The sequence below is a fragment of the Diorhabda sublineata genome, chromosome X (genome assembly GCF_026230105.1).
Source record: "Diorhabda sublineata isolate icDioSubl1.1 chromosome X, icDioSubl1.1, whole genome shotgun sequence".
In the NCBI taxonomy this organism is placed as follows: domain Eukaryota; kingdom Metazoa; phylum Arthropoda; class Insecta; order Coleoptera; family Chrysomelidae; genus Diorhabda; species Diorhabda sublineata.
The window spans coordinates 516,710-544,479 of NC_079485.1; the positions used below are offsets into that span (position 1 = coordinate 516,710).

At 30.6% G+C, this 27,770-nt stretch overlaps 1 protein-coding gene across 15 annotated transcripts in view; it reads right to left on the reverse strand.

Annotated features, from left to right (window-relative positions):
• Positions 1-27,770, reverse strand: part of LOC130451859 (basement membrane-specific heparan sulfate proteoglycan core protein) — a 243,593-nt gene that overhangs the window by 58,669 nt on the left and 157,154 nt on the right. Inside the window, exon 2 of one of the 15 annotated variants that reach the window (XM_056791195.1) lies at positions 25,425-25,570. The exons of the other annotated variants lie outside the window; for them this stretch is intronic. Within the exon in view, the coding sequence (XP_056647173.1) occupies positions 25,425-25,482 (58 nt within the window). The 5' untranslated portion in view covers positions 25,483-25,570. The remainder of the gene's footprint in view (positions 1-25,424; positions 25,571-27,770) is intronic. 15 annotated transcript variants of the gene reach the window in all.

The window sequence follows — 27,770 nt, forward strand, 5'->3', positions numbered from 1 at the left end:
TTTATAATAACAAATATACGTTTAAATAGATGGAAATATACCCATTTTCATCTTCTATATACGAGGAAGAATAAAATAATTCAAGAATCTGACAATAAATACAAACTATAACGCCACGATCTGATGTTGAAAATTAAATAACGAACGAGGGATGTTTTTAACGCAGCGCAAATTTTCCGGCCCCATAACACAGTAAATTGAATTATTTCACTAATTTAAACTTGTTTTGAAGAGGGTTTCTGTAATCGTATATCTCCAAATTTACTTTTTAGTAAGAATATTGCGAATCTCTTTTCAAATAGAAAATATGAGTAAAACAAAAGTTATTCAAATCTAAGGGTTGGCTGTATTTGTTAATAATACGATGTATTTACATTATATAGAAATAATTTCATTATAAAAAAATTTATAATAAAATGTATCGAATATTTACCTGTATATATAATAATATACGAATGACTAATAAGTAGGGTACCAAACCTACCTATTAGGTTAATATTTTTTTATAAAAACTGGAAAATTTATGATTATGTATCGATTGGTTCCTGAACTCCTGAAAAGGTTAGTGAATTTTATTTATTGGTGCGATTAAAAAAAGAATAATTTTACATGTATATAAAAAATTAGAATTAGATTAAGATAATTGATCCTGTTAAGTTTAAGTGAATAATTTTTATTGTATTATCTATATAGTTAATTTTAAAATATTATGTAACTTTTCATATTTAAATAACATATCTTAAAAAATTCCTCTCTACTTTTTCCAGTAAATGTAATACGAAATTATTTAGCAAATATAATTAATTTATATTTATAACAAATAAAAACGCCCGAACTCAAAAGGAAACACAATCTCATGCCACCGAATTAAATAATATAGAGTTAGCCGTAGCAATAATTAAATTATAATAATTAATAAAATTCACAAAAATACGGGGGTTATCTAAAAATTGTAACGAAATAATTATATATATTTTATATGACTCTTGGTATAAGAAATCTAATAAAAATCAGCAAAACTCAATTTATTTTTCAAGATATGCTCATAATGTGAAATTATGTATATTCTCATTTATAAAACCAAGAATAATATTATAGGAGTATATAGCTGGGCCGGATTAAGCTAGGGGCTTGGGGGGGCTATAGCCCCAGGCCCCAGGTCCAAGAGGTCCCCATCATTTGGAAATAATTCTGTATTTTTTGTTGATACCACAAATCTAACGTATTGATATTATTTTGTGAATTTTTCCGGGTTTTCGAATTCCTTAAGGGGGCCCCGTCATTATTTTAGCCCCGGCCCTGGTATATAGTTATTAAAAAAAACTGTTTCATTTCGTTTCATTTTTAATTCATGTCAAGCACTCTATTAATCCTTCACTCCTTCGAAATGAAAATTGTACATAAGAAATTAAATATCTGAAACGTCTGAAACTTGCTGTTCTCTGCCTATAATATTTACAGGAAAATATTGTATTGCTGTGTTCTTAAAAGTTATGGTTTGAAATCCAACGTCTTGCGATGTATTTGGTTACCGATTAGTATTTCTTCATCCGAAAAATTTCGTGTGAGTGAATTATCAACACGAAATAATTAAAGCAGGAAGCGAAGGTTTTTATTTCAGACTTTATCATCTCATATCAACTCATTCATTATGTTTTATTCAATCCAAATTATTGTTAGCGTTGCGTGGAAAAATTTTTCATTCCAACTATTTATTTTACTTTTTTATTGCAATAGTGTCAATATTTGTTAGTACGATTGAAGTTACATACGGTTCTTCAATATTACAAGTTTTAATAGTACACAAACAAACCCATTATACATTCTTGACATCCCCGCTAGTCCAATTGACTCCTGTCACTTTGAATCAATATTTCAACATTTTATTAGAATTGAGACGGCACCGATGTCTTTGTAAACGATGTAAATTACTGCTATAAAATTAGGAGTAATAATCTCACAATGTGTAACCGTCCCCAATTTTTATTAGAAATTATCTTAAATTGTTCTTATCAAGTTAACTTCACAAACGTAAATTGGAATGAGGAAAATCATTTGATTACTAATGTCGTCACTTTAAATTGATTTTCAAATACAATGTTGCATTAATACACAAGCTGACTATTTTAGAAAGTCTCCCCTGATAATAATCGATCGTACTTAACCTGATTCAGTGGCAAAAATGTATATATGCTATTGTCATCATAAAAGTATGGAAAACAGGGAATTATTTTAATATCTTCTTAAGATTTTTCCGTTAAACTATCTTGGATTAATACGTATACATTTTATTTTTAACACTAATCTCTTTAATTGAGTCCTTCCAGTGTTTTTCCTGAACTAATATTTCCTTGTAAATTATTATTGGTTTTGGTTCGATTTTCTCTGTAATATTACTCCGTTTAGACAGATAAGTACTTGAAAAATCCCTTTGGGTATTTGGATAAAATCATATTTATTCCAATTTATCAACACCTGGTAGAGAGTTGCTATTTGTTTTTGCTACATTTTTGCTGATAGTTGCATTTTTTGCTGTCTCGTTCTTTATTAAAAAAATATTGGTGTTAAACAGGAAAATAACATGCTTTCTTTGTATATATCATTATTTTGATGCTTAGAGATTCCTGTTGAAATAAATCTGACTGTGTTTTCTACTATACTTGTTTTCACTCACTAACGAAATTTTCTATTACTTCCCAACTTTTTCGATCAGAATTATTCGTCCATTTATTTTTTCATAGTATTTTCTATGTATTGTGTATTGAGTTGTTTCTTATCCCATAATTTTGATTTTTCTAAGTAGGATCATCCATTTAAAAATTAATAACGTAGTTATTTTCTTGCAGAACTAGCTCCAAATAATATTGAAAATACCAAATTCACAACGTTTGGTGGTAAAAAGTTAATTATAACAAGCATGCAATAGGAGGAAAAAATCATCTTTAATCCAAATACTAGTACCTAGTTACGGAGAAATGTGCCCATCCTAACATCGCATACAGATTTTAAGCTGCTGTTATTATTTTCAATTAATTTTATGAGCAATTTCAGTTGTGATTGCACGTAATTAAAAACACAGTTGGAGCTTTTTGCTGATTAAAAATTTAATGCCCTTTTTACATAAATTGCGTAGCATCCTTCTTCAATTTTGACTTTTTTGCTTTTAAATCACTGTTATCTTTAACGATGACACTTATTGAAACATAATTAAAATATTACCGATAGAAGTGAGGGAATAGAATACTTTTATTCTGAGCTAATCTGAGAGACAACTAGTATAATAAAATTATGTATGTTTACGTAACGTATGTGGTCATCGGCCTCTTTGTAAGTCTTGTAAGATTGATTTTACCGATTCTTTACAGAGCTCTATTGTAATTTTGTATTCAGCGCCTAAAACCAAATACCAACATACTCTAATCACATCGTCATGCTAAGGTTGAAATAAACATTCAAGCCGTTCATGAGATGAAAACAGAACGTTTATTTAAAATATACAGGAAGTGACACTGTTAAACATCAAATTTTACATAAATTGTATAAAAAACATTTTATTTTTCTCAATATATATCATAAAATGTCGCTTAAAAATTGAGAAATTTAATTGTTTATGGCGACTGGTTCGTAATAAGTAGAAGATTTAAATAACGAAGTGAACTGACCTTGATATTATTTAGCAGCCTGTGATTACAAAACGGACACTATATATATAGTGTAATTATCAAAATAATGGCATAAGACATATGAAACATAGCGAAACCTAACAATACAATCACCCTAGAGAAAATGTGGTCAATTCACATACAAATCTGGACGCGCAATTAAAGTGAAAACAGAGAAGAGAAGTGAAAAGATGCAGTGAAGATATAATGAACACAATCCCACATAATGAATGAATGAACTACATTAGTGAGAAAAAACATCGACTCAAGTCGCACACTCGCCGTCAAAAGTTTCTAGCAAAAAATCTGTAGATTCCATTCTTTTTTTGTTTCAGTATCTCAAAGTTATTAATCTTAGTTTTATAATGAGTAGTCTATGTTGCTATCGAGTTATTTTTCTGGCAAAGAAAAAATTCATCAGAATAATAATTTATTGGAAATTAACTTATTAATATTTTTTGTTCCCTCCCTTGTTCTTGTCCTTCAGTAAGCGCAGTTTTGAGGTCCCATTTCACGGCTGGTGAAGGATTTCTAGCCCGAACTTTATTCTTAAGTTCATCGCATAAATGCTCGATAGGAATCAAGACTGGACGGAATATGAACCGGCATTGTCCCGCATTAGGATGTAGTAGAAGGATCGACGAGATTCTCTAAAATTTATGTATGTATCGGTTCGCCGTTAATCCCTCCGTTCCACCGCCAGTTTCAATAAAAACCAACTTGGTTTCTGCTTCCATTGAAATACCCTATCTAGGATCCCCTTTCAAAAGCCATGGTTTCTATTATGCAACAATGAACAAATCTTTCTCCAGGTCTCCTGTAGGTCTAATCGTAGACGGGATGCTCAGTGGGCTGGGTTTGATTAAGATAGCAGTAGCGGCCTTTTTGGCACAAAGTTAGTAGCTTTAAGTCTTCTGATTGTCCACTCCCTCACTGGCACTTCTTAGGTTTCTGTGAGCTCTTGTTGGACTCTCGAATGTGCACGTTTTTCATCCCGAATTGCGTTTTCGATGAAAGTTACCAGTCTCTTAGTAACGACGGTAATCTCTGGAAACAGCAGACTGACTCACGTTTAACGGTCTCCGGCTTTATCATAATAGAATTTTGAGATAATTGAGATAATTTCACGAAATCAATACGGAAAGTAATAAATGCATAAATTACATAACGTTACAAACTTATTGGATTTAATTAAGGAGCGGATCAAATTATTTCAGTACAAAAGACAATTTTTCAAAGCGATCATTAGAATTTAACTAGTTAAAAATATAAGATTATATCATTTAAATAACAAGTCGTGCTGTTTTTGTTGCGTGTAAATTATAAATTTAATAATTGTAATTTGATGATAAATAAAAAATTTTAATAAACAAATTGCTGGAAATAACTTATTTACGTAACAGCTATTTATGATTATTTATGACAAATGCACTATATCAAACAATATAAATAGAATGGGTGGTTACGTTGTTTCGTAAATAGCAACATTATGATAATTAAAATGACTCAGATTGATTGAATTATTCAAAAATGTATTAGTTGTCTTTCATATCAGAGCTGTTGATGTAATCTACATGTATAATCCTTTTTGAAAAATTCCTGTTGGATAAAACGAGTAAAATTACTCATAGTTATAAATAGAGTTTGAGAGATTGAACAGTTTGATATATATATATATATATATATATATATATATATTTTTTTTTTTTTTGGTACTGCCGGGGTACAAAATACTTATTGACTCAAGATTAGTTTCAATATTTTTGATATTGAATTGTACATTTTTTGATGACAGAATAAATATCATAAAAGGTTCAACAGATTTTTAAAATATATAATCAAAAAATTTGCTATTTTTACTTTACAATTTCATCGGAAAATAATTATGACAACTGAAAGGATCATGTATAATAATTTAGAGTACGATAAAAAATGAATTTTAAAATATGAATTTCTATCTGCTTCCTAATCTATTTTTGGTTTTCAAAAATTATCATGACAACAAAAATACTTTATCGCATTTAAATATTCATCTCCGCGATATCCATTAATTATTTCTCAAATTTGAAATTTCCCAGTCACGAATAAATTAAAACAGTCAAAAGTAAGAACAAGTTTTCCACATTTTCTTCTTTAGTTGTTTCTCAAAAGTTTTGGGAGTATTCCATTTTATTTCAATCAGATATTTCAATTTATTAAAATATTTTTGACAATTTATTCATTGCACAGAAGAGGCTTATTCAATGTATCTCAAAATTCTCATAGACGATTCCTTCAAATTTATTCTTTTTACTATATCATTTGTTTAATTTAATTTTCTCGACTTCATCTCAACCCTGTATTTATTAGCTGCTTCTCTGCTTGTCAAGATTTTATACTTAGTTTTTCGTTAAATTTCCTGCTTCGTGCCGGACCGCGCTAATTAATAATCCAGTAAGAGTTATAATGGAATTTTAATTCTTTAATTTGGCTCATCCATCATGAGGTCAATTATTTCAGAGCAGCTTTGTCAAAAATCGGAAAAAAAACCTTGAAATGATCTCAATCTTAATAATATTTTAATTTTATTACAATGCTAGCACGGGAAAATGTAGAATTTCGATTGTAGAATCTATAGACAAGACCCTACTACTTATTTACATTCTTTTTCAATAAAATTAACTGGAAAATATTTTATTTTTATTATATTTATTATATTTAAAAGTATGTTTGATACAAGCAGTAGAAAAATCTGCAGGCTTTTCTTTCATTCTTGCTCAATATCGAATTTTTATTTAATTTTTTTATTTAAAAGTTACCAAAAAATAATTTTATTTATACTATATTGATTCATTGGTAAGAAAAGGGCACAATGCGTTAAAAATGAGTGTGATAACATCATTAAATGGAATGTTAGCCTCCTCATCAACCTTCCATCCAATATTGGTTTCCTGGTAGAAATTATTCTTTAAACAAATAAATATTTGTAGTTAATTGAATTTAAAGGGTTAGAGAATGTGTCCAAAATAACATCAAGTTGTCCGATCCTTTATAAACACATCCTGTCATGAAATTCAAACATCGGTTTATTTGCTAGTCAAACGGTTGTTCTATCTATGTAATGTAAATTATCGTACAAATCGTTGTTCTGTACAAAGCTTGAATTACCAACATCCGGACGGCCTATCTGCTTGCCTGGCTGTCGTTTGGAAATATAGTCCTTCTGAGTTATATTTAGAATAAATTAAAACTGAATAAAAGAGTACTAAACTTACATTACACTCCACTATTCTTTTATTTTGGCTACAGTACTATTAAATGTGGATTGCTGATATTGCTCAGTCCCTATGTGTTTAATATTCTTTCTACCATTGCCTAATCTCGAAACTGTTCATTAATTTGGGCATTACATTTATTGAATATCACATATCCAAAACATGTTTGTGTAAAAATCGATTGATATGTGTAGCCACTACATCTATTTATATTTTATGAGTATACCTTTCTCACTTATGAGTAATTTATAGTTCCAATCTTAAAATAATAAAACTGATTCTTTCTATTTTTTTCCTTATAAAATTGTTATATTTTTATATCAGATCACAAAATCAACCGTTAGGCCACTTCTGCTTCTCAGAAGAAATCTTCATCCTGGCCCTTTGAGACCGACAAATGTTAGGCGCGACAAACTCAATTACAGTAAACCACCACGTGTCCGAGCACAACCTTTGAACTGACTCGACCAATTCCTTTAGTAACTCCCCCTTGAATTCGCCTTCTGACACACTCGATTTTCTTCTTAGGCCAGTTGTGAGCAACACGTAATAGAAAAAGTATATTGAATTGGATTTATTTCGAACAAATAGTGTCCATAGAACTTGTGTTTGATATATAATTATTCAAATAACTCATCCATCTGACATGAGGTTGTTTTAATATTTCCAAAAAATTCCGAACAACTCTGGACTGAAATTTAACTGGAGTGCTCTCAAATGTCACTCAAGAAGATTGCCAGGCTTTTAGCCTTCTTCATACTTAGTACAGATCCACGGAAATGAAGACATATCCGTTGTATTCGAAATTATAAAAAGATTAGAAACCCGAATTCAAGATGTAAATTATTAAAGCTGCTTCAAATGTCTAATATATCTACAGAAATTATGAAAAAGAGAGTAGCAGCCCTTTATTAATTTTTCAAATGAGTTAATCTCAACAATGAAAACAACAACGATTGGGAATATTGTTACAGGAAATCTGTCTGTACAGTAAGTGCTTTCATGGTTTAACGAAAGTAAAACACGTGTGTTACAAAAAATTACAGTACCAATTATAATAATAAATTACGTAATCTGTTTGTGCCAAAATTGAAAGAGATATACTCTTTATAACTACATGATAAATGTTGAAGAACAGCAAGTAAGTGATCCTAATATATTTTGGTCCTAACTAAATACTAATAGGGAAGCTACTAGCATACTTAGTAACATGTCCTATAAGAGCCAACTTCTTGACCAACCAGATAACATTGTAAATGCTTCTATTGATTATTTTCAGTAATCAGTCATCATCTACTCCAAATTTTGATAATATTGATTCAAATATGAATTGTTACTTCCTCTTTTAGTCTGAAGTTTTAACTAGCCTTAAAAAAATAGAGTTAAACTTTTTATCTGGTCGTAATGGTTTACCAACATTTCTGCTTCTGCTTAACATACTAAAGGGCAGCACATTCAGATTTTTCCAAAGCTTTTAATTGCTTGGATAAGGGCATTCTTCTCACTAAGCTAACCAAGATTGGTTATGACAGTGAATAAAACTTTGTCGAGCATATTAATATTGTCCCTGGTGGAGCCTTTAGAAACCTCGATTTCGTAGAGAGAAACTCTAGGCAATTTCCCGAACTTAAGGCTATATCTCTATCTGTTTTTAATGCATTAGTCTTTCCAAATCTATCCTCTGTTGTATGGGACTCAAGGTACCAAACTCACATCAAAACAAACTGTTACAACGCTGTAACCTTAAGTATCTAGAGACTAGACGTATGTGATCTTCCTTGATATTCCTAGGTCCTATTCTTTATTTTATTTTTAGTTGCTGGAACTTTTGAAGTTCTGAAGTTCCCATCTTGTATCTGCCAACCGGCCTATTTATTTTTCGACCCGTATGTGTCTTCAGTTGTCGCAAATCTCATCTTTGTGTTCTTTTAGATGGTGGAAATAATACTACGGACCGCGTGACAATGTATAATATAATACCCTTTAGTCTCTGTGATGTATCGATGTGTTTTTATTCGATTTGGTACGTCATCACGTTCCTTTGAAGAGAAAACACTTTTTTGAGATTCTTTTAGTAAATAGAGAGGTAACAAAACAATAGTAACTAGGTGCTTAGAGTAACATGTAACATTATATTTGGAGGAAGAAGAGGAATATTTGGATCACAAGAGGAAACAAAATTAAAATAATGGGAAAATTCAGATGTTTGTTTTCATTAAAATCAGTGGATGTTTTTCATCGAAAACAATGTTCAATTTGTTTCTTATCCTTTGTATATTAAAACAACATAATTGTCGTTGATTGATCACAATTAAAACAAGTATGGAAATACAGCAGCCGCTGATTTAGAAATTCTTTTAGTTGGAAAACGGAAAGATAATTACAAGCGTAGATTACATATAAACATGACATAACAATGGCGAGCAATTAAGGAAACTTGAAAAAATATCGAAGATTAAAATGAAAAAAGCCGTCGAAAGGTTTGCTTTCCGGCATAAAGCGAACGTCGGAAGCGAGAAGCTCTATAGGAACTGGAAAAAAAGGAAAATGAAAAAGCCCGAAGGTGTGAAAGACAACGGGTCAATTTTTCGTAAAAGTCGTAAATACTTGTTCAGACAGGTGGTTACGTCGAAGTTGGCGTATTAATTGTTCCAGATTGTATCCGGGTTATTATTTATTTGCAAAATTGATTTCCTGTGAAACGTACAATTAGTACAATGAAAAATGGAAAAAAAAACAAAGCGTCCTAATATTCTATGGTTTGAGTGAATCATTACGTATTGTACACTAGTATATTGACAATTATTTGACATATAGATAAGACTTCTAACAGTATTTTGAGAGAGACAACCCTTAAGTGAAATGTGTCGAAATCTCGTATGTGTTTTATCCTGTTAGAATCATACCTAGAAAATATCGATCTAGTCAAAGTGAATGTGACAAGTAAGTAAATTTCTTTTCAAAATCCTAACTATGCTATTGAATAAATATTTCAAAACTTTCAAACTCTGAAACTCTGTAATCCTACATCCTTACGATGGTTGCAAAAAATATTCAGAGCAAACATTTTTTTTCTGGTATCGAGGTCATTTCTTAAACCGAACCGCGTCTCGTCTATATCATTTTCGAATTTGTTTCTTATTGGACCGTGATGTTAAGAAACAAATATTTTTATTATGAATGACCGATTTCCACCTCTAACAATTGTCAATGCCACTTTTTTGAAATATATTTTAAAATATTGTAGGTGAAGTTCCATAACTTGAAATAAACGAAATTTAGTTAGGTATTTTCCTCTGGATATTAACGCGTAACAAGCTTACAGAATCCAATGCTGCTAAATTGAATCACGGAAATAAAGATAACCAGTTGGACCCATGTTTGGGCAAATAATGTATATATCCAAACAGGGACACAACCTAACTTGATAAATATCCACAGATCTGGAAGGAATTGTTTTTGAAATTAGATTGAAAACATATTTACAATTGACCGCCTACAAACATCCTTAGAAAATATTGTTATAGCGAATCCAATTTCTAAAACCACGAGGTTATGCACTCTACAGGAAACGCGGAAACTTTTATTCATTTACTAGCATGGAAGTTTCACTCGAGAGTATTGTGAGTTGGATAAAATAACGTGAAATTTTATCAAAACTAAAATAATCCATTCTTAGTTGTATAATAAATATAGATATCGTAAAAAATATTGTTTAACTTTTAACAGTTGTTAACATTTATTTCTATTACCACTAATACCAAAAATTTATGAGATCGGTCACAGTTTAAAAATAGCTGTAAAAACGCGAATAAGGGGCCAAAGAAGAAAAATCTTTAGTAAAAAGTAAAAGCACAGGCTTTGGTAGGTATGCCAGTTGAGAGCTATTGTTATAAACAACTAACTTAATCATGGAATTAAAGCATTGTTTGAAGAAACTCCAAATAAGAGATAAGAAAACTTTGTATGAACTGAAAAGTCGATCGAAAAAGCAACACAGTAGAAATATAAATCCAAATTTAACTAACCATGTAGTACAACTGCCAAGTAAAATAGTAGATTCATTGAAAAAGTGATGAAGATAAGCCAAATACAAATTGAACATATAAAGGTCTACCATTTCAAGAATAGATACTTAATGACCGATTCAATTCTTCCAAAACAGATGAAAATAAGGTATGAAAGAAAGGAAATATCTGACAATCGAAGACTCAAACTGTGACCGATAAATAGAAGCAGTCTCAACGGCCATTGAATTCGAGATTTGACTGTAGTTAAACTACCAGATATTATTGGAGTACCACAGAGACGGAAGTATTACTGCTCATTTAAAAAAAATTATCGAGATTGATATAATAAATGATATTTATTGAAAATGGTTCGCTGTTTGGTTGAAAAAAAAAATTGGCATGCTATTACGGAATGTGGGTAGTCAATTATCATACCTATGAATAAATCATAATACCAAATGATTTGAATTTTACGTATCCAATACTCGAAATACATATTTATAAATAGTACTTACATAATTATAATTCTTATTTAAAAAAATTCAGAAATTTTGACGAGGTTTAATAGCAGACCGTGAAACAAGGTGAAAAGTAAAAAAATCTAAATCTTAAATTAATTTTTGGCTAGTTAAGGCCTTGCGTTGTCATTGAGCAACTTGGACGATTATTTCTAAAATCTTAAATCTGATCAACTCTTGACAGTAGAAATCGACCGTTCGACCATAGTCTTAATTCCCTTCCAGTCCCAACATACACACGCCTTTTATAAATAATTCCGAAATGTTTGATGGGTTATGTCCAGTGTTTCAGCTATGTCTTGACTGCTTACATGGAGATCTACCAGTTTCAAAATGCCATCGTATTTTTTAGTGAGAAGCCGGCGGAAGCAAGCAAAATCTTTCAAAATAAAACCAAACAGCACAAACTCTGCAAATTTGTGTTATAGCCTTTTCTATTCCCATTATCTAGTGTGAAAGTCGTAAAATATTTTAAAATATTGAACTATTATGAAGCTTAAACTTTTCTCAAACTCTCCTTCCTCTGTTTATATTTGGCACCCTGTAAAATGTATTCAATTTAGTATTGTATGACATTCGATGCAACTCATTGAATAAACCTCCGAAATAAAATTAATCTTGTTTACCTCGAAAATTGACAATGAAATAATTTGATTATTATACAGTTATGCGCGATGTTCGATTTACAACAAGATACTAATAGATGTGGGTTAGCTTATAGGAAACATAATGTATGTGTATATATTGAAAATTAGTGACACCCACTCGACAAAAATCATATTATCAAGGAAATATTTCTGCAAGGTCACCTTTCTATGCATTTATATTTTTGTAACATATATTAATTAGAATATAATGAGAACTAAGTATAATTGTGTAACGAGACAATTATATAAGGTCATCTACTTTAATTTTGAAAAGAATTTTCTGTAGTAGTAGTCAAAAAATATGACTGGTAACGTTTTCTTTATTGTCCATCAAGAAAATTTTACACAGATCGCAACAAATGATAGTCAATTTCCTCTTATCATTTGGTGAATTTTGAACAGTATGAATTGAGCGAGCGTTTGATAAAGTTTCAGAATTTCTAGTATCACAATATTTACAACTCCAATTTACGGGTTACCAATACAAGCTTTTCGCACCCTTAAATTCTACTTCTGCTACGATCAGCCACATGCATAATTGAAATCTATAGATCTAGAGCATTTGACAAAAATTTTGACAGCGTAAAAATATATGAAAGTTATTTTAGTTAACTAAAATGTATATTTTTATGAATATTTCAATTGGTCAGAATACGAGACTAAATTACAAATTTTGTCATTCCTGTGAATAATGCATAGTCAGATTTGGTTTCGGAAATGATTACACAATTTCCCAACTGAACAAAAGTCACAGTCATTACATATTAATATTGTAAATTATCGAGTATTGTTGGGCGAAACCAGCTGTCACTAACAAAATGATCGAATGATTATCTCAAAATCAAAAAACAAGATTTATTGTATTGCGAAATTCAAATGTTGTAGTAATACATTTTTAACTAATTTAATTCAATAATAGATCAAATAAAAACTAATTATTTGTCGGAAAGTTGATAGTTGATATTTAAAATTAGAATATTAACGTCGGCTTTCTAATTCAATAGTTCTTTCTTGTATGGTTAAGATTAAAACTTCTGATGAAAAATGGGCTCAGGAGTCATAAATTAAAGTCCCCTGACTAAAAGGATATCAAGAATACTTGTCTAGTTTTCTGGTTATCCTGTTTCTAACCTCAGTTTTCGCGAAAAGCGATGCCAAATACGAAAATCATAAGTTTTTCTATTCTATCGCAATTTTTCCCATTTTCGTGTTATCAAGCGAGGGTGCAGTACACACTTTCCTAAGATCCAATTTGTCGTTCACTGAATACTTCCTCACGTAGAGGACAAATGGCGCTTCTTGGCATTTTCAGGAAAGAAAATTAGTAGAAATCTTTCAAATATAAGAAGTGTTCAAAATTCAGTGGGACTGAATACGAGAGAATGTTGATCAATGTAGGATGGTTTGCAGATGATAGTCGCTTTGATTACCAATTTTCACGGTACATAGCCAGCAATTTTCTATTATATATAACAACGAACATCTTAGTAGGTATTTACGGGGTGTGGCTATTAAATAACTTCGACAGACTCGACTTGGCTAGAGAAAAGACCACTTGAAAGCCGAAATGAACCGGCGCATTATCTTGGTGGAGAACCCAATCACTAGCACAGGCAGGTTTGTTTTTTCCGTTTTAATTCACCAATTTAATCCATTATGAGATCTTGAGAACCACATTAACGGGTACGAGGAAACGAAGGAAAGAGCACAGTTGAAAATATATTCATTCATCATTGGTTGAAAAATATGCTAATCACAAAATATATCCAATTTTAAAGTTAAGCTATTATTTGCTTTATGAGTAAATCCTGTTCTTATCAACTATTTATCGCACGTTTTCAACTGCAATGAAAAAATGATTAAATCATTGCTTTATTGATGACATCATTATTTTCTCGCGTAAGGTGATTCAATAATAAATATGTATTAGATTAAATATTGAAAAACCTCATTAAATAATTGATTTATTTATTGGATTGCGTTTATTCTAATACAAGTTAATTGGAGGTAGGGCATCTGGTTTTCAAAATATTTCTATGTATGGTTAGTACCAAAGGTCATTTATACAAATAGATTAATTATATAGAAATATTTAAATATTTTGCGATAAATTTATCGATACTTTTTTAATAAGAAGGGTCGAGAGGATGAAGCTTCATGAAGTTCATTTAAGTGAAATAACAACCCTTGACAATATAATATGTGGAGTTTGAATGATTAATTCAAGTTAAATTCGTATTAGACACATAGTGCTATACACAATATGCTAAAATATGCTTCAGAAATATGAAGTGATTATTGTTAGAATTAAACTAAAATCAAAAACGTCAGTGAACTGATTCAAACGTTGATGTAATCATTCTTCATTATTCCGAGTATTTTTATTAACTCAAAATAAAAGTCAAGGCTTAGTTACTTTATGTAAGAGAGTTCATCTAAGAAACGTTTCTAATTACAGTGACATCAAACTGAGATTTATCTAACCACCTTGTACGTATAATACTCATTTTTCGTTGTCTCATCATCTCGTGAATGTTCTTTTTTCTTGGAAAGATGGCAAATAGCATCTACATTATCCAGGATTTCTTGCCTTATGTAGACACAAAGCTTTACTACAACGGTTTTTCTGTATTTGCATTAACTTTTTTACTCTCTTTATAAGAGAGAATGATAAATTAGAGAAAATAGTGATTCGTTATTTTTCAACTTTCGTCTGTCTGACAGAATAAAAAGCGAAATCAAGTTAAGTGGTTTCTTACCAAAGATTAGTATTAATTCTTAACATTTTACCTGGAACAAAATAAAATCGAAATTAGACAAAATCAAAAAGGTATATTTAGAGAATGGAATCATAAATTTATCATTGAATTGTATCGAATCCAATTTCCAATATGTTAGATTAAATTACAATTATTGCAATAGATTGAAAGCTAAATCACAGGTAAAAAATATCAATTTGAAAACAATATCATTACTTTTTATACAAAATGTGAAATCCAAATTAGTGAGACTAAATTATGGCGAATTCACAAATTATAAATTTTGGTGGATGAGCACAGTTAAACATTTGTATGCTATTATTATTTATGGTGAAATATTTTTTTAGCAGTCAAAGAAATCTCATCCACAAATATAGCAAAATACTGTGTATAACTCTCGATGCTAAGCTTCGCTGGATAGCTCATATTGAAAAAAAAAAAACATCGTGGATGCCCCTTGAAACATTCGGATCCACAATGATCTGGATGTAGATACTGTTGTGAAATTTTCCACGGATCATGAACTACGATTTGATCAACACCCCAAAGTTGAGGTAACCCAGCATTGGAGGAAGATCCCAGAGTATTAAACCTTCCGAGTTATTGAATAGTCAATTTGTGAAATCTAAGGATGCTGTTGAGTTGAGTAAAATCTTAGCTCAGATTAACACAATGCCGCGAAAGGGTAATTGTGTTTAGTGGAAAATTAAGGTATCCAAGTGAAATTAATCCATAATTATGATGTGTGTCAATTATCAAATATAAAAGGCTTAATGTCAAGTCTAAAAAGTATGTATGTGTGCAAAAAATATTTATTTTATCTATTTCAATCAATTATTTTGGCTAAAATAAAGTTTTCAATCAAACTAGAATTAAAGAAACAAAACATACATCCATTTCAATAATTGTGTTAACTTTGAGAATAATTTGTGGTTTTTGAGTATCTCAAAATTCTAATTAAAATTGTGTCGCAAGATTGCACAAACACACGACAAATCATAGTGAAGAAAAAATGTAAATATTACTTCAAGAATGAGAAAATAGAATTAAAAAAATAACTTGATTTGTTATTATATAATGGATGTAATTTACCAAAGGCCAAACGAAATCATGATCATCAAAAAATAGGTTCTTGGATATATAAAGCAGGGGTGGATGTAGTCGAAAGTATATTCTTATTCGTACATTAATTTTGTATTGTTACACGTTCAAAGAAATTCGATCTATTCATGTTATATCTTTTTTTTAACGGATTCGTTCAATTTTTGAAAGAGTTCTTCAAAATCCACCACAAAAAGTAATTGAAACAAAATATATCCAGAAAAATAATAAGTGCAAATCTAGAGAGAGCAAAAACTAAGCCGAAGGGCTCCAACATTTGTTCCGCGAAAATTAGACTGCAAAATTAAAAACACCGTACGACTACCTTAGGTAAGGTAAAGTATACATATACATGAGAAGATTTCCAGAATTGAAAACGTAATTTAAATTTCTGATAGCGAAAAACACAACGTCTTATGTAATTCAAAACCATAGGCGGATACAATATTAATTTCATATGAAGAGATACTTATTTATCACCAAAGTCATAATACAAATAGACATATGGAATCGATATTGGGCCTTTATGAGTTTGGGGGAAAAGTGTTTTATCCAAACCTACATTATTCAACATATTTTGGAATATAATAGTTGATGGCATTAATTTGATGATATCATGTTAAAATTACATTACAGAATATGGTATATTTTTCAAATTGTAAATAAATATTTCTACAGTAACGTGATCCTTTTGGTTGAGCCATTTTTTACTAGATATGTTGTCAAATTTGTTTCATATGACTCCAACATTTATTAAATATAAGATTTTCCCTCTAATATCTAACATATATAGATTTTCTATGCGTCAATTTGATGTTTAGGGATTGACTTAACCGTTTTGAAATTCAAAAATGGTGACTATTATCAAAAAATTAACTGGAAATGACTTACACAGCATTTTTCGAAACCCGAACTGTCACTATCTAGCAATACAAATTTCTTCATGAGACTATGAATGGATGCTATTATTGAACTTATTGAATATGTAATAATAAAAGTTTTAGGCGGTGAGCATCGTGAAAGAAGGATGCACAGATGCAAGTTGCTTCAACTAAGCTATTTCGTAAAAAGCGTCCGAGCCAGTCCAATTTTTCTATTGTTCAAACATGTCAAGTGATATTTTCTAATACGGTTAGAGGAAATTGTAGAAGAAGAAGAAACACTTTTCAGGAGTTAAAAACTGCTCATCGAGCCGCTCCCAATAATTTTGTCATTTTTAATTTACAGTCGTCTCCAGTTTTCTAAAAACTCACTATTTATTTACACAATTCAATACTGACATCAATGTCACCATTATTTATTTTTTCACAGATTTATTTCCAATTTATATTCTTGAAACAACTCTATTAACATAAAATGCTTATAAATTATCTTGACACTACTGTTTGACCTTACTCAAATTCGAAACTGTCTTGATAATGTTGCGCTATTTGTATTCAATTCCAACACAACAGATTTTTCCATTTTTCTGCCCTCTGGCCATTCTGAAATTTGTGGAATTTCATAGAATGTAACTCGACAGGTTCGTTGGCCAATGTAAACAAACATCAGGTCCTGACTGACTTGGACACTCATGACAGTCGTTTTACTCAAAAAGATAAATATGAATCTATTGATACAAAAAATTGTTTTAAAAACTATTTTACGAAGGTATACATTTGTTTCTAATTATATAAGTTCTTCGAAAATTATTGGATGTATTAAGTAACAAAATAAAATAAACTAAAAACAAATGAAGTCTGAAGAAATGTTTGAAAAACATTCATAGTTCTGGACTTGTAAGAAAAAGTTATATTTTTATTTAAAAAATGTGTTGAAACCTAACCAATGTTACACCACTTACTAGAAGTTATGAAATCTACAGCTGAAATTCATAAAATAAAGTACTCGCACGAACTCTGGATGATAATTTTATATATATAAACAATTTGTTTGCAAGCGATACTTTGATAAATACATTACAGAAATAAAAAAAAATTACCTTGAAAGCACGTTAAATATTTAGTCTTTAGTTCAATATTTGCCTGATTGTTCAATTGGTTTGGTTGTGTATTAATAACAAACAAGTTTGAAGTGCATATTTTAAGTGGCAGTGAATGATCATAAATGTTAAACTTGAGGATAAGCGATTTTTTACCAAGCAAAAATTATGAAATGTATTATCGGCACATCATACATTTACACCTGTAATCATTGATATTTCAGGAGCATTCTCCCATTCGTTAATTTCTTCCTTGAGATTTTTATTATTCAATTTGATGTACGCCTGCTAAGTTCCAGAAAAAGTACTTGTTGAGAATAATTTTGAAAATTACTTCAGATTAGTACAAGAAGTAGTTATTAATGTATACATCAATTTTAAAATCTTTATGATTTTGTTTCTTATTATAATTCCTCGTTTCACTTAATTTAGTTTAGTCTCAATTACTTGAGATATCCGTGCACTTACAGCGAAAATATTTCCTTATTATTATTTAAATGGAGATTATTTTCAAAGATCTAATTAAAACTTTTAGAGTCATTTACTGTTGAGTCTAATTAACAGTTAATTACGATAACAGAAACATTCTTTTCTTTGAATATCCCTTATATATTAGTTTGTTCTTGATGTATTTTGATATATTTTACGAATAATTTCTGTAGTGCTTGAAGGTATACTAAATTTTGTGGTTCACACTATAAAAACAATGAATAATGTAAATAAGTTTTCCAGAAACGTATCTAGTGGAATAAATCTTTTCTTTATATTTAAAATATATATGTAAGATCTGGGATTTATGCATCGACTTCTAAATACATTTTTCTTATCAACCTAGTTTATTGCTACTAGTTTATGGATAAAATAAAATTAGTTTTCGGTTTATAGTTCTACTCAAACAAAAATGGTTGTTAAATATTGTTTTATGTACTAATAAGAGTTATATCTAGCGTAGTTGTGACGTGATATTCATTTATGAAGTATATTTCTCCTCACATTCTGATATTTGTTTATTTGAAGTTGCCACCTTGAAACTAGTTACAGAAATATTCATATATTCGATCACAAAATGTGTTATATTTCCATAGAACGAAGTGGAGAACGAATTTATGTTAATTGACTTCATTTCTCATTCGATTCTGTCATTTCTAAACTATCATGTGTTGTAACTAAAACCAACCTGAAAGAGAGCTCCAAAGAGAGCATCCATGTAGAATAACCACATAATTAATCCTAAACTTACAATCAAGGGCATTTAATTTAGCTAATAGTTTAGAAAAGTAAGCTTCCAATTTAATATATTTCTATTTGATAAGTAACTTATCATTGTTTATGCCCAGAATTTAGATTTGATTTTGGGATCCACTGCATCATTTCCATCAATATCGTGAATATTTCTTAATTATCTCCAAAACACATGATTATATTTGCAACTTGATTTTATTAATGTTTATTCCGTTTATTTAAATGAAGCTCATCTAGAAGGAATCATGTGGTATAAACATTGTCGTTTAACCCTACACCGTTTTTAGCATTTTGTACACAATCCCTTTTCTCTTTTACATACATTTTTTCTATTTTAACTGGCGTATGCTAATCCTACGTTTCATTCACGATTATTTGTTCGAAAAAAAAGATGTGAATAACCAAAAAGATTAACTTCAACCGCTGAGATCCGTACGTACAGTAAATTATTACGAAATACCTGAAACGCGAGAGAAAACGAGAGGGGTTAGATGTCCTGGGGCAGCATCACCAGCGAGTAGCAATGAATAACCAGGAGACTTTAGCTTAACAAAACTGTCATTTAAGGTAATGCATCATATAATTGGTACAAATGGGTGTCGCGTATAATTTCCGAGATGAAGTACGCCGCGTTACCGCCGCGGGCTGACAAATTAACCGGGTTTAATTTACTTCTGATAGTAGATATAATAGAATGAATCGCACCAACACACGTAGATAACTTGATATGAAGCTTCATTAATTGCTAAGAATCATAATTAGTCTCTTTTGTCAAGATACGTTCGGTTCGCAGATGATTTTATATATTTTTAACGTGTCATTTCAACCTAGGAACAGAATAATGGTATTTATCGAATCAAAATCAAAAATTTTGATCACCTAATTGAATAGAACATCAGTTTTCAATTTTATTTTTCTTACTACAGTATTATAGAATTGAAGGATAATCGGAAATTGCTTCTAAAGAAATATTAGAAAAGACAATCTATCGATCTAAACAGAAAACATAAAAAAATTGTAGTGGAAAACTGCAAAGTGGAATTAATATCACATGAAAATGTGCACTATTTCACATGAGCATGAGAGAGTTCTTTCCAAATGGGTGTCGCCTTTCCTCAGAACATAAAAAAAACGACAACAAATTACTGATTCAAAGCGATGTTGGGAGCTGTGTGGGAATGGGCCAAATTAAGTCATCTGAGCGGCAACCGTCCGAAGCTAACAAAAACGCAATAATTGGCAAGCTAAGTCATAGCAACTGTATTATGGTATAAACTCGGAATATTGTTTGGAAAAAGAAAAAACTACTACTCAACATGATTGAACTGATTTAAAAAGGAAAGGAAGGTCCTATAATCAGAAGAAAAACATCGTATTACTAAGAAAATACACTGTGCCACAAGTTGACAATAGCAATGGTCAAATTCAATGAAATGAAGTCTACCTAATCTAATGGCATCCACAACATTCTCCCGATTTGACCCCTGGCGACTACAGGCGGTTTTTAGATCTGAATAAAATGTTCTAAGAAAAGTATCAATTTTTAATTTTTACTTTATTTATTAAATAATCATACGAAAAGAAAGCCCATCATATTATGTGGTTTTAAAGTTTAGGAAGCTCTTGAAACCTTGGTAAAACCACAATGCAAAAAAATTGTCCCACTTGCATTTTCAACATCTCCTTCGGATTCAAATTTTTTGGATCTGAATGAATAGTAATCTGACGGTTCAAGATCCGGACTAAATGCTGGATATGGTAGGAGTTCAATACCACCAAGTTCTTCGATATTTCGAGGAACCTTCGCTCGTTGTAAGAGAACCAGCTTTCGGTTAACTAAACCTGGAATATTTTTCGACCATCTGAATGATTTCGAAGTACGCTAAACCTTAATAATTCCACTAGAGACATAACAAGACTTTTCCTTGCTACCACAGTTGCTTTTAACTTTTGTTTCAATCTTTTAACAATATATAAAGTCCATATTTATCGCCCTCTATACTATTTATTATAAAAACAATTCTAATCAGCAATTCTAATCTTCGTAGAATTAGAGACTAGTTATAACAAATTACGACATGTTTAAATTGAGGCGTAGGACATTACCTATGAAACACCCTCTGTAGATTGTAGATTTAGGACGACCTTCAGATGAAAAAATTTCATCAATTCTAATCAAAGACAAAATAAAAAATGAAATGGTATGGCATTATTTATTCTGCCGATGTAAGTACCTTTTATTTTGACTACGTAGTTTAAACTTTACGTATTATCAACAAGCATCGTTTTGTAGGGTTTCCCAGAACAAAGTATGAGTTTGAAATAATGCACAGTTGACCGTTTTATGTATAATCAACATTGTAACTTGAGTTATTAAGATACAAAAGGCCAATGTATTCAGATGCTATAATAGAGAAAAATTTCCAATATTCCTTGTCAGCTTTATAGAAGGAACTGGATGATGAAATATAGTTGGTATTCGAAACAGAATAAAACAATTAGAAATGCCACGTTATCTATTATTGCCAAATAAATGTAATTAAAATATTTATAATGTTTGTTCATGATTTTGCATTAAGCATAAGTAAATATGAACCTACTTTATTACAACCACTATAAAATTTCACTGATAATGTTTCTCTGTGTATTATATTTGAAATATTGACAAAGTATATATAATATTTAGGTTAAACTGATATTTTCTGTTAGTTGATCATTACATTCTTGAGATGATCTATTAATTATACGGGATATAACCAAAATTATTTTCGAAACGTCTACTTTCTATAACTATCTAGAATAATGTAGATAACAGTTTTGTTTATGCTCACGTCTGCCGTCTTATTTTCAAACTCAAACTTTTCTAATTCTTCTGCGCGAATAAAAGAATTTTTGTTGACCTTCTTTCTCGTTACTTCAAATTATTAATTTACTGAGAGTCAAATGAAAGGTCGAGATTACCATTAGGATACGGACACACGTAAATACACACTTAAAATTAAAATTAAATAAAAAAAGAAAAATAGCAATTCTGTTTAGCGATTAATGTCACGAATTGTCCGTATTGTCATTGTAGTAGGAATTGAATACTGAAAACGGTCAATTTGGAATGATACTACATTGATGAGATCACAGGGTATCTAACCGTATGGAATACTAATCATAAAACCGATTGTTTGATGATGACAAATCTGTGTTAGACATTCTTAACGAAGTATTCCTAATCAGACGGAAGTTATATAAATGAATTCAATAGCTTACCCGATATAAGCTTACACAAACAATTTTTTTTTTGGAAATATATACCGTGAATTAAAAATTTCGTTGTCGATTAAGTTAACTTAGTCATGAGTCATGTTATAAGAGGAATACTGAAATATGTAGCGAAAAGCATCATGAGAGAATCATACCATCTAACAATTCTTTGTCTCATGTCAAGCTGGAATTTGAGGTTCCAAAATATAAATGAATTAACGTTAGAGAAATTGCTTTGTCACCGGGGCCGGATTAAGCTAGGGGCTTGGGGGGCTATAGCCAAGGGCCCCAGGTCTAAGAGGTCCTCATCATTTGGAAAACATTCTGTATTTTTGATATTTCGATACCACAAATCTAACGTATTGATATTATTTTTAAAATACTATATTATTGAAAATGCCTATTACTTTTATTACTCTTGTTTTTCCGGGCTTCCGAATTCCTTAAGGGGGCCCCGTCACTATTTTAGCCCCGGGCCTTATAAATCTTAATCCGGCCCTGTTTGTCACAAATATTGCAATAATTTAAAAAAATTTTGTTTTACTAGTACTAATACATCTTTTGAGAATTTACTTAGAAATGTTTGGCACTGAATATACATATTTAACAGATAATTGAGAAATTTAAAGAATTTATGGTGAACATTGTAAAAGTAAAGATTTTTTGAATCGAATTTCGCTGCATGTTCTCACTATTAAAGCCAAGTATCTAGAATAATGTCGGTATCCAAGTTTCACTCTATTGGCGACGTACAGTATCATTAGAATGTCCAAACAAGCTTTATAATCGAACGCTGATGGTTTTCTACTGAATCCCTGGTAATCCCATTACTCCACGCAGGTGGATGACTTGAACACGAACGATCTTCAAACCTCAAATCTCCAATATTAAAACGATTAAACCAACGCTGTGTGGTTCGCTCATTAACTGTGTCTCATTAATTTTTATCGCACGAAAAGCTGATGATTTTGTCAATAATCACGTACTTGCCTAACTTATCAATGAACCAACCAGAGACCCCTATTGATGACTTTCCCAGCATCTTAGACCTGTTCTGACATCAGACCCTGATCTGTACAGCGCGACTTTACATGCACCACTAGGATCATCAAATCGAAAACTAATAACAGCAATGTATGAACTAGAAATCGAAATTCAGAATCCACCTAGACCACGTTAAATTTGTCATTATAGTTAGGCAGACTGGAGGCATCTAATGGATTTTCTTTTGTTGTTACCTCGGAATAATATTTCCATCAATCCCAATGTCCCTTCAGTGTGTGTAAATGAGATTTCGGAAATAATCTTGGTTGGTATGAAAGACTATAATCCTTACTCCTCCAAGACTTTGCAGACAACAATATATGGTGTGATGAAAACAGTAGTTTGAGAGAAGATGCAGCATTGTTGTAGATGTTTGTTCTGGTATACAGAGAGAATTTAGTGGTGCGCGCAATGGAATTAGATAATCTTACTAACGTGGTACAGATATTTTGAAATTGGAAGTACACTAAACATTGAGAGAAGTGTAGTGTTAGCGCGTGTGAATTTCTATTAACAGAGTGAAGAATATAAGAACATTTTTATGACCAAATATAAAAAAACGTATAAATATTACAATTGTAATTGTATTTTCTCCCAACACGTTTTATTATTCAAGATATCATCTGTTCATTACTGTGTTTGAATCAGTTCAAGGTAAAAAAAAGTAAACATAAGCATTATTTGAATAAGATCTTTGCTGGTTTTAGATAAAAATTGTATAATAAAAATTGAAAACCGAGTGCGTTGTGTCACATATGAGTATATAGGAAAATTATTCAGGAAGAACGTCAATGTCAAGTTCGGTTTTGATACATAATTTCCTTATCACTTGAATTGAAAGATATGAAAATTAATTTTCAAATTCTGTTTTTTTTTTCGTCAAAAGCAGCTAAGCCCAAAGACCCGCCCGGAAAATATTTTTTTGAATTTAAAAGGAATAATTACCAATATCCATTGAAAATATTATCATGTTGAGGACAAAGTGTAGCTCGAACAATCCAGGACGAATAGCTGAATATATTACATATATCATACCGCCTGAGAATTTTCTTTCTTGTGGTTCTTGCTTCGTTTTAGATTTTTCTTACCCTTCTTCTGATGTATAGACATTCTTCCCTTTTTTTCTTGTCTCAGCTATTTCTTTCACAATACTTAGGACAATGTTAGGACAATGAAGAATATGAATACTGGTTCGTTATCTTCTATCTCAACCAGCTGTCGTATGAGAAAAACTGCATCTACGCAGGATCTTCCTGATCTTCTATGTTGTGATCGAGTTCATTATTATATTTCTCTCTGGTATTTGACAGTGTAGCAGTATTTTGCTTATAAGAGTTTCCCCAATTTGTTATGATTAAATATTATTATATTATATAGAACACATTTTTAAAATTCTACGGTATTTCGAATAACCTGACTAGTGCAACATTGAAAATAAACAAAAGGAGCAATTTTTATAACACGTTTACATTAGCTGTATATAACAATGTTTTGAAGTCGATTTTTGAGCACTCGAATTTATTTGAAATTTTGCACACATATTAAGGATCGATGACAATAAAATTCTTTCAAAAATTCATGCTATAATTCAAGATCAGATCATCAAGATTAGATTTTTTCTTACATCCGATTTCTGGTAGTGTCTACCAAATATTAAAGGACATGCTCAGACATTCGTATTGTTACTCTCTTGAAAAATTACCGAGCTGTAATAAAATACTTGGTTTGTTATTAAAGCGTGTTGTTTCATATTTTTTATCTATTAATTATCAAAATTAAATGAATACCGATTGCGTTTTCTTTATCGATAAACGATTTTCAGATTCAACAATCATTTTTTCCAAAATTTAGTGTCGCGAGGTAATAAGAGATTCAGTGGAAAATTATTTCATTGGACATCTTATGTCCAATAATATTTCTAAAAAATAATCAACAAATTCATATATTTTACCTGATTGCTTGCATGAAGTCAATAAGACCGCCAAAATTAGAAGCGGTCCTCTCTTCATCGTGTAGTTTTGGCCTTAGATGATTTGCTTTAATATATTCTATGTTGTAACGCAGTTTATATTAGAGCAGTATACATGTTAGCTCATTCTGTTGAAAAAACAAACAACTATTATCTTTGATTATCCATAATATCAAAATATAAACACCGATGTCGTACATGCAATGCTGGTCTCCATTAACTAAAATAACTTCTTACGATGAAAATAGTACTATAATATCATTAGAATAAAACATTACTGACAGATTATATTTTATGGAGAGTTTATGTATCAATTCTTCTACATTTCAATGCGTTTGGGGCTATTAAGAATCGATCTCACTAATTTCATAACCTTGACTTATAAAAAATAAATTTTGCCATCACCTTTTCCAATTTCTATCATCCTATTTTCAGTTTGTGAACTATTTTTACATTGTTCGAAAGTTATTTGGGAAATAGTTGTTCTATTTTCGGGCACATATAAAAACGTCAATTGTAGTAGTTATAGGCGATAAATCACCTTCATTGTCCTTCAGTGAGGATTCAAAACTATTGTAAACTGAAATTTTACTTGCAATATTTGTATATTTTAGAATTTTCTACATACATATTAAAGTAACAGTTAGACTGTTAATAATCTGAATAGATAAGAATAATGTTTAGTTGCGCTAGTGTGAATTTTGCTTATGTATTCTATTTCTTTCAAGGTATAACTCATAACCCATTATCATACGCTTAATTATATATAAATATTTGTGATGATAGCTTAGTTTATACAAATAATAGCACAGAAAATACTGATTGATATTTGAAATGTATAACATCAAATAAACATTACAAAATTTACATATTCGGGACCGAGTTCAATTTTTGTTTTTTGATGTTTTGCCCAGCTTGACAAAATCATATAATTTCGAACATAATTTCTGACAAATCAAGTATGCGACAGAAATTTCCAACAAATGTTGTTAGAATTAACAGGACAGCCGTCATGTTGAAAGAAATAAGTATGTCAAATATTCAAAGAATAAATCTTGAAGCATTTGTACATAAGTATGCTGATATAACGTTGGTTTAATAAATAAATGTCCGATTCCTCCTAGCTTATACGACACAACGTACGAAACATTCACTTTTTACGGATAAATTCTGTTTGTTTTATTATATTATCGGTGAATGTGCTTTACTTCGCTTCTATTTCTTTTTGAAATCTTCTAACGATGCTTCCTGTTGTAAAAAATCTCATGATCAAACGCAAAGCAGTTCTTTTGTTTATTACAGTATTTAGATGCCTTTCAGTAAAGCAATAACCATATTTATTGATATTTTGCCGTTTCCTCAACACTGAATCACATACTTTTTCCTCTAATGTTAACATTGTACCCAAAAACCGTTTAAGGCTAATGAAGTAGTGTTTGGCAGTTCGTTTCAACAGATTAAATTCTAATGGACAAAACTTTGTTTTACCATGGCATTCTTTGTTGCAAATATTAGTCTATGATTTGTGAAATAAACATAAACAAATTAGAATTGACCGAAACAAAGTTTGGTATAAGGATTTGAATGTTCATTCTAAACAACCCAATTATTTTTTGTCGTATTTGTCACTTAAAGGCTATAAATTTACAAATTAAGCAAGGGAAAAATGAAAAAAAAAATGAAATGCAATTGATGTGAAGAGAATAAATTACTATAGTATAAACATAAAACAAACGCCTTCATCTTACTTCGTTTTCTTTTCAAATATTGGTGGAGGATATTAATAATTGTTCAATAGAATGATGAGAGATCAAAATAATGTACTGTTTGATTTATGAGTGTAGTGTCGAATTCGACCATCTAAATATTTGTAAGGGGTCTTCCAACAACAACTTTTTTCAAAATAAAATGAAAACCATTTGAGATATTTCAAAAACTTTATTATCGGGTTGAAGTACATTTGAAACATTTATGAATGGAACTCGACTTCGCTCATATGGCCACGATTGCAGCGGTTGATTCGTTGGACCCAATTTTCCATGACTCGGCCACACATTTCGGCCGAAACGGCTGTTATTTCACATTCAATGTTGGCTTTGAGCACTTCCAACGTCGTCGGCTTATTAGCATAGACCAATGACTTGACGTAGCCCCAAAGAAAAAAATCTATACGTGTTAAAACAAACTTGTTCTTCAATAAATCGATTGTAACATGTGCTGTGAGGCTTGTGGCGCCGTCCTGTTGAAAGCACATGCTGTCCAAGTCTATATATTCTAATTAAGGCTAAAAATAATCGATAATCATAGCGCGATAATGATCACCATTCT